At 49.3% G+C, this 8,360-nt stretch overlaps 1 protein-coding gene across 2 annotated transcripts in view; it reads right to left on the bottom strand.

The window, feature by feature from the left end:
• Positions 1-5,847: 5,847 nt before the first annotated feature.
• Positions 5,848-8,360, bottom strand: part of Nol10 (nucleolar protein 10) — a 79,286-nt gene continuing 76,773 nt past the window's right edge. For both annotated transcript variants that reach the window (XM_015479979.2, XM_048804821.1), the window contains exon 21: positions 5,848-6,500. In XM_015479979.2, coding sequence (XP_015335465.1) covers positions 6,381-6,500 — 120 coding nt within the window. In that variant the 3' untranslated portion in view covers positions 5,848-6,380. The remainder of the gene's footprint in view (positions 6,501-8,360) is intronic.

The raw sequence follows: 8,360 nt of genomic DNA, 5'->3' as shown, positions 1-8,360 counted from the left end.
AGACTGTGCGGTCATCTGTGTGCGAAGGCTGCTGGGTCAAGAGCTGTGGAGGGAGCAGAGGTGGCAGCGGTGGGAAGCGCTGAGGTGGACGATCTGTGCAGAGAACCCGGCGCGCAGGGTGGCAGGACCAAGACTGCAGAGCCCCGCAGAGGCCCAGGAGGCCAGCACGTACCTTGTATTTCATGGGATAAGAAAATGAAACCCAGCTGCACCTGCCCCTCCTAGGAATCCTCCACCGGTGCCACCCAGAGTGGCCAAAGCCCATTCCTTAGCATAGGTACACCTCATCTTGGGCCTCTGCTGCAGCCTCATGGCCCTCAGGAGGGGAACCCGGGCCAGCCGTACTGTTAGATATTCTCATTCTCTAGACCCACCTCAGACCCACTGAGCCAGAACCATGTTCCACAAGCCCTTGAGGCCTTCTGAGCAGCTCTAGTTTTCTGCCTAGAACATTCTCCTTGGCCTTGTGGCCACCACGTTTTGCCTCCAGCCCATCCTGGTGCCAGCACGATTCATTCAGGCCCGTGGCAGCTCTCCTCACCCGCAGCACCCATCGGCCCTGCGACGACAGGACACGTCTGTCTCCCTGTGCAGAGGGAAGCTCCAGGAGAGCAGGGCCCTCTGCTCAGCCCCCCGACAGCGCCTGAATGAACCGTGCCTTCTGCCTCAGGTCACTGGGGGCCAGGAAGACAATGAGTCTGGAAGGTGAGTGGCAGGAAGACTTGTTCTGAGGTCACTGAGATGGAGATGCCACCGGCCACATTTGGTAGGTAGAACTCTGGAGAGGCGACTCCAGGAGGATGAAAGGCCTAAGGAAGAAATCCTGGAGCATGACCACCTGGGGGAGTGAGGAGCCACAGGCGCCGGACGGGGAACCGTGGACAGACAAGCGAGCAGACAAGAGGCCAGTGCTGTGGAGGAGGCGGCCAGGCAACCCTGCTCCGAGAGCTGGAGTGGACGCCTGGGGACCCAAGGTGGGCTACCAACAGGGATGGAGCGGCCACCGGGAGCAAACGTGTCCGTGGAAGCCTGAGGGGTGGGAGGAAGGGAGATGAGGCATGAGGAGAGTTCCCGTGGAGGTCTCTGGTCACCTGGGGAACGTAAGCAGAAATGGAGTCCAAGAGTTACAATCAGTCTATTCGGGTAGTAAGCAGTGATCCTCCACGTGGGTTTGGAGCCATTTGTGACTGGGGTCTCCTTTTTAGCTATTCTCTTTTGGAACTGGGGATTGAACCCAGGGCTTCCTGTAGGTGAGGGGAGCATTTTGCCATGGAGCTACATCCCAGCCTTTAAAGCCATTTGTGGGATGTGAAATCAATTTAATGGGTGAACTTGGTGGTGGGGAAGGGGGCAAAGGATTTAGAACAGGGAAGAATAAAAAATACCTTCCAGCTAAGCTGCTCCTCAGCTCCTGACCCACTGACCCTGTCACTGCAATCTGAAGCCACTATGTTCTGGGTTGATTGGTTATGCAGGATATATAACCATTTGTGGATGTCACTAAAGGAACTGTCCTCACCTTCTTCACCTTCTCCTTCCCTGGATCAGTCCCAGTGGACATGAGCATGCTGGACTTTCTCTCATCTTAAAAATGCTCTCTGGACCTCAAGTCCCATTTCCTGTCCCCATGTATCTAAAACTCCTCTTGATCATTTCTGGTTCCTTTCCCCCCATCCCTTAACTATGTCAATTTAGGCTCTTCAGCACTCCAGCCTCTCTGAAACAGCTCTCAAGTGAGAATTGACTCTTTGGAATAAAATTTAATAGCTCTCTGGTATTAAATCCCCTAAGGACCAATTCAATCCTTAGTCCTCTTTTAACTTACCTGAGTTATTCACTTAGTAAATATTCACTAAGGAGCTACTAGGTGCCAGGCATTGTTTTAGACATCAGATATCCAACACTGATTAGAACAGACCCCAAATCCCTCCCCACCCTTGCAGAGGATCCAAAGAGAAACAAGAGACCTCTGTAATACTCATGGCGAGACCATTGATGTCTGAGACCAACTAAGTCAAAGTGATGGGCAGTGGGGGGAATAAAGAGGAAATAGATCAGCCGTGAACTACTGACATTGGCGCCGGGGACAGGGAAGCCATTAAACTCTTCTCTACCTTGGGTATGTGTTTGACATTCTCCACAGAAAGTTTTTTTTTTTTTTTTTTTAAAAGCACTGTTATGTCAGGCATCATTTGCAATCCAGGCAATGGTGCATGCTGGCAGTGTGGTGTGGCCACTAAAACAGGGTGGTCGTGGCCTGAGGCGGGTCAGAGAGCCACAAGAGACAGATGGGGAGGAAGAGCACTCCAGGCAGAGGGAATTGTAACCACAAAGGCTCTGGCTTAATGCCCAGAATGTTCTAGAAATAGCAAGGTCAGGACCCTGACTGCCAGCAGGCAGAGGAGAGCCCAGTAAGGGGCTGGATTCTGCTGTACCCTGGGGAATTCTGGAAAGACAGACACGCTCCGACTCAATCTCTACTGAGAATCCCTCCTTACCCCCAACCCCCGAAGCCTGCTTCTGCCAGGGCTTCCCAGGTCGTCAAGGGCAGCTCCCTGTCCCTGTTAAGGCCATGCAGTCACGCCTGACTCTTCTTCCTTCCTGCATCCTCCACATTCATGCCACAGCAAATCCTGGAATGCCACCTTCACTCCCCACAGGGCCTGCACCGGCTCCCCCCAGCCAGGCTGCCTCCGCTCCACTGGGCCTTCCTATACTGCACCCCCCGTGGCCCATTCTTCTCTGGGCCTCGAGAATAAATGCTGTGGGCCATTCACAAGAGACGGGGAAACCCAGACAACTGTCTTAGGAACCTCAATAAATTTACTGCAGGCAAAACAAAACACCCCATAAATGCTATTTAGATGTTATTAAGATTAGCTCAAGTATGTTACAAAATTCTTTTTCTGCTCTTATAACAAATGATGGATGAAAAAGAAGCCAAATAACGGAAATTCTCTCTAAAATCTCACGTACAAAGGGGAAAGAAAATGAAAACTGAAATGACATTTTCATTGTTTTACCACATACTGATGTTTTCTAAAGTTACTATGTTCATTTAAAAAAAAATAAGTTTTACTCATTATACAAGGGATTTTTAAAAGGTCTTTTCTTTACATTTTTTAGGGTGAATCATAAGCAGGCAGAGTTAAATTACACTTCAGTCATATAGTGAAACACCCTGAAGCTCATAGAGAAGATTGAGGCAGGTTTCCCAATATAGGTTCCAACTTGGGAAAATGTACATTAGTTACAAAATCAAGTTGCAGAACAGCACTCATAAGGTGACACCATGTACATTATCAAAACAGATGTGTGTCCTGTTGTCTACAGAATGTATCTTATTACCATGTTACAAGTTACCTCTGGGGAGGGGGATGAATTTGTGATGGGTACATGTCACTTTGCTAAAAATAATTCGTTTTCAATGACACTTTCTAATTTAAGTACAAGGTGCACGTTGCAGAGAAAGGCCTGCGAGTCCAGAGCAGACCTCGAGGGTCTGAGACCGCCAACTGCAGGGAGATCAGAACTAACCTGGGTCCTCATGTCCCGCCACGCCCTTTCCACCATCTTCCCCTCTCCCAAAGTCAACAACTGGGGTAAATAAAGAGACTCAGGTTCCAGGTGTGTGGCGTCAGAGTCAGTCATGGCTCTGAGGCAGAAAAAAGAGTGCCACTTAGAACCCCAGCACGGTGCTAACACAGGAACCCAGCCCCTGCGCCCCCAGGTTTAAGGCCGAGCTTCCCCTGCTGCTTCATGAACACCCCTGGGGGCACCTTGCTGGTAGAGACCCAGGAGAAACAAGGCCATTTTCTGAGGCTGGCAACTAAGGTATCACAGGCATAGAAAAATGATGGAGCAGGGTACAAAATGTGCCTAACCATTTTAGAACAGGAAACGTCAAAGGCCTGTGGATTGCCAGCCACTGCAGGGATCATCCTGAGGAGGAGGTCTGTTTTAAGGGATCAATAGGTAGAAAAATCAGGGCAATAAGCGGGAGCAGTGGGGCCTGGAAGGCGTATTTATGGGACTGCTGGTCAGCAAGTTCTCGATTGTCCACCATAGACTCGGCTCAGTCCCTCCAGCTGCCCTTCAGGGATTCCCCAGAACCAGAGCAGAGAGGAACTTCTGCTCTTGAAAACCCAGGTTTTAAAGACCATTGGGGGCTGGGTTGTGGCTCAGGGGCAGAGCGCTCGCCCAGCACGTGCGAAGCCCTGGGTTCGATTCTCAGCACCATATAAAAACAAATAAATAAAGATACTGAGTCCAACTACAACTAAAAAATATTTTTTTTTTTAAAAAAGACAGTTGGGCTTAGAGGTGCATGTGTGGCCTGAGGTAGGTGGAGGTGTGGGAGGTGCTTCTGGGGCTGGAGCACCCTGGGCTGTATAGGGTGGTCCCTCTGCGGCCGGAAGGCCTCTAGCCTCATCTCCTCTGGGGTCAGGGGGCCTTCACATGTGCAGAGGTGACTGAAAGAGCATCCTTAACAAAGCTGGTTCAACCCTGGTCAGTGAGGCCAAATCCCAGCCTTGCCCATGTCACCAGCCTCCAGGTCCAGAATCAGTCCCTGAACTCTGCTGCTGGTCTGTCCCTGATTCACAGGAGCCTCTTGAACGGAGTGGACGCATGCCTTCTGCTAAGTGCAGCACAGCTCCTGGACCTGTCACCAGAGAACAAGGAGGTCCCCAAGGAAGGAGGGAAGAGGGCCTGGGAAGAGCCTGGGCTCGGGAACTGAACCTGCAGCACCGTCCCACCCTGCGTCTCCCTCTCCAAGGTCTTCTAAGCTCCCATCCCTGGAGGAAAACGGGCGGGAAACTGAGGAGAACTGGAGGCCGAGGTCCTGTTCTCTGGGGTGGATCGTGGATAGAAGCTCCAGGGGAAGATGATGGACAGGAAAGCAGTGGCCGCAGGGACTGAAACAGCCAGAGGACTCCAGAACTGCAGCTTGGGCGGGTGGTCTGGTGACTGCGCCTGTCCACACCCCCACTGTGCCAGACAGCACTTCACAGACCATAGAAATGGACATGTGACCCACATGTCCTCTGCCTGGGGAGCCTGCATGCAGCAGCAGAGATGACGTGGAGGAAAGAGAAGGGGACACCTAAACAGCAGAGAACCACACTGACTCACGAGGAAGGAAAGACGGGGAGAGGGCCGACTGAGTCCTACAGCCTGCCCGAGGGGCTCCTGAAGCCACGCGTCCCAGAGCATGGGGACAGGCACGAACCCTGCCCTCGTGGCCCGCGCCATTTCAAGGAGAACTCTATCCACGATAGTCCAAAGACTCACACAATTTTGCTTGTACATAAGAACAAAAACAAAACCTCCATAAAAACATCTTTAAGACCACAACATGTGAAGAACTACAGAACCAAAGTTAGTTTCAAATTAATTTAAGGAATGGGTCTTTTTCTAAAAGAAGCTATCTGAATGAAAATATTTTATTTATTTTATTCTGGTTCTGAGGATTGACCCCAGGGATTCTCTACTACCAAGAGACGTCCTTAGCCCTTTTTATTTACTTGTTTTTGGGGTGCTGGGGATGAAACCCAGGGCCTCAAGCATGCTGGGTAAGCACTCTACTGTTGAGCTATGCCACAGTCTCCTTTTTCTTTTTTATTTTGAGACAGGGTCTTACTAAGTCTCCCAGGCTGGCTTCGAACTTGCAATCCTCTTGCCTCAGCCTCCTGAGCTGCTGGGATTTCAGATATGCTTATTTTTTGACATGTTTCCTCCAGCAAGCTTATCTCTAATTGTATGGGGGCGCGGGGTGGGGGAACCTACTCAATCTTGTATCAAGTTAAAAGAATAACCAGTAAAAAAAAAAAAAAAAAGAATAACCAGTAGCTTCCATTTCTTTTTTATTATTATTAAAATTAATTTATGCTGTTGGTATAAAAATAGTTTTAAAATATCCCAAACTAATATATAAGCCAGAAAATGACCTGTCAATACCAACCTATCAACTCAAACAGGGTCAATACACAGGCACCAGGTAACATGGGAACAGTCTTTCCAGGTGGCTAACTGGAGAATGGCAGTAGACAGGATGAGGAAAAAACCCCTAGAACATGATAAATCTTTTTTTCTACACAGGAAAACTGTTCATTTCATGACACACCTTTAAAAACATTAAAAACAACCACCTGGTTTACTTGATTAAGTGTGAAAAGAACAATATTATAAGGAGTGACAACTTAGAAAAAGCACCCTGGGGGCTACTGAGTGGCGGAATGGCAGACCTGGCATCAAACTTTGACCAGCGCACACCAGCCCTGATGTGCGGCTTGAGCACTTGCACTCCCTCATCTGACTTCATGTCCTCAAGAGGATCAGTTAGGAAGACCCTCCGAATCACATGCAGGCCATTTCCACGCTCAATGCCGCGACCGACCTCTTCTGGGTTTGGACCGCAAGTGACCGGCAGAACGACGGAGTTTCTTCCTCTCTAATCGATGCAGCTTCTCAGCCTCCTGCTGCTTCTTCTGCTGTTCTGACTAAATGGAGAAAATAAGATGAGTGGAGAAAAAAACAAAAAAGGCCAGTGCCTCTTCTGTGACCTCAGAATGCAACAGCAGAACCCCAGGGCAAGGGCCTGCCTCCCAGCTAAGGCTGCCCAGCCACTTGGTGTGGCTGCTGGACCTGGTTCCAACAAGTGCTGGAGCTGACTTTGCAGACAGGAGTGGCAGGACAAAGTCCAACTTCTCACTATGTTTTTTTTTTTTTTGCTGGGGGTGGGGCCTGGGGGGCATGTGCTGGGGAATGAACCCAGGGCCTTGCACACTGCAGCCAACCATCTTCCAGTGTCACTTTGAAAGCAGAAATTCTAAATGCCAGGCAAGAGAAGTGCCCCATCACACCAATCTGATGAACCCACATGAACATTCTTGGTGTGCTTTAAAAAGGCCCCAAGAGCTATTAGAAGAAGGTACTTTGCTTCTCACAGGCCTCCTCTCCCAGAAGCCTTCTGCTAGAAGTTAGAGCAATGAGCTCATACATAGCCCCACATCTTTTCTTTTTAAATATTTATTTTTTAGTTGAGTTGGATGGATACAATACCTTTATTTTATTTATTTATTTATATGTGGTGCTGAGGATCGAACCCAGGGCCGCGCATGGGCTAGATGAACGCTCCACCGCTGAGCCCCAGCCCAGCCCCACAGCCTCACATTTGATGGGGCTGGGGATGCAGTTCAGGAACAGAGGACGTAGCTTGCATGCTCGAGGCCCTGGGCTCAGTCCCAGAGCTGCCTCACATTTGACGGCTCAGATGACACAGACCCTGCATGGGAGCCCAGCTAACCCAGGCAGCTGGTGGAAGTGTGTGTCTCTGCCTGAGGAGGCTCTGCCGCATTGAGGGTGCAGGGGAAAAGGCCGTCCAGCAGTCACGGGAAACCTGCACACCTACCTAACTGCTCTCTCTTCTTCCGATCCTGACCACCTTCCTGCTGTGCAATCAATCCAACTCGGAGGTCATTTTAAGAAATTCTTAGGATTTCTTCTATATAATTTAAGAGCCATCTTATTTTAAAAGTGACAATCACCCCAGTACCTTCCAATTTAAAAACAGGAGGAGAGGCTTAGTCTTCTCCCTCCTGAAAGCAGCTGTCCCTCCCTCAGCACAGCCCAGCAGGGCTGCAGTGCTTCTCCTGTGTACCCCCACTCGACTTGGCTGAACCGAAAAGGGAATCAGGAATGTTCAATGGCACTGAGAGAGTTTACATGAAACTTGGAACAGGCACCAAGAGTCACTCTGAATGCAGTTCTGGCTTCAGGGATAAATATACGAGTAAACTGAAGAGGTTCTTGACTGAGAAGAAAAAGCTTTTATCACTTGGCCAGCCTTCTGGCTGCAGGCAGGGAAAGCTCCATAGATGAATGGATGAAGGACAGGGAGACGTACAAATGGCTGCTGAACGTGAGACAAGACACTCAAAATTCTGAGTCATTAGGGAACTGCAAAAACAAAACCATAGCGGGATGCCACTTGCCCTGTGGAATGGCTATTAGAAAAGATAAGACAATGACAAGTACTGGTGAGGATTTGGGAAAAAGTCTGTTTCTCTTTTTTTTTTTTTTTTAGAAAGAGAAAGAGAAAGAGAGAGAGAGACAGAGAGACAGAGAGAATTTTTTAATATTTATTTTTTAGTTTTCAGCAGACACAACATCTTTGTTTGTATGTGGTGCTGAGGATCGAACCCAGGGCCGCATGCAAGCCAGGCGAGGGCGCTACCGCTCGAGCCACATCCCCAGCCCCTGTTTCTCAAAAAGTTAAATAGTTAACCACATGAACCAGCCATTTTACTCTTAGATATGTATCCGAGAGAATGAAAAATGTTCATCTAAAAACATACACA

The sequence above is a fragment of the Marmota marmota genome, unplaced genomic scaffold (genome assembly GCF_001458135.2).
Source record: "Marmota marmota marmota unplaced genomic scaffold, marMar, whole genome shotgun sequence".
NCBI lineage: Eukaryota > Metazoa > Chordata > Mammalia > Rodentia > Sciuridae > Marmota > Marmota marmota.
Note: the sequence above shows the minus strand (reverse complement) of the source record. Positions and strands in the feature narration are given on the sequence as shown.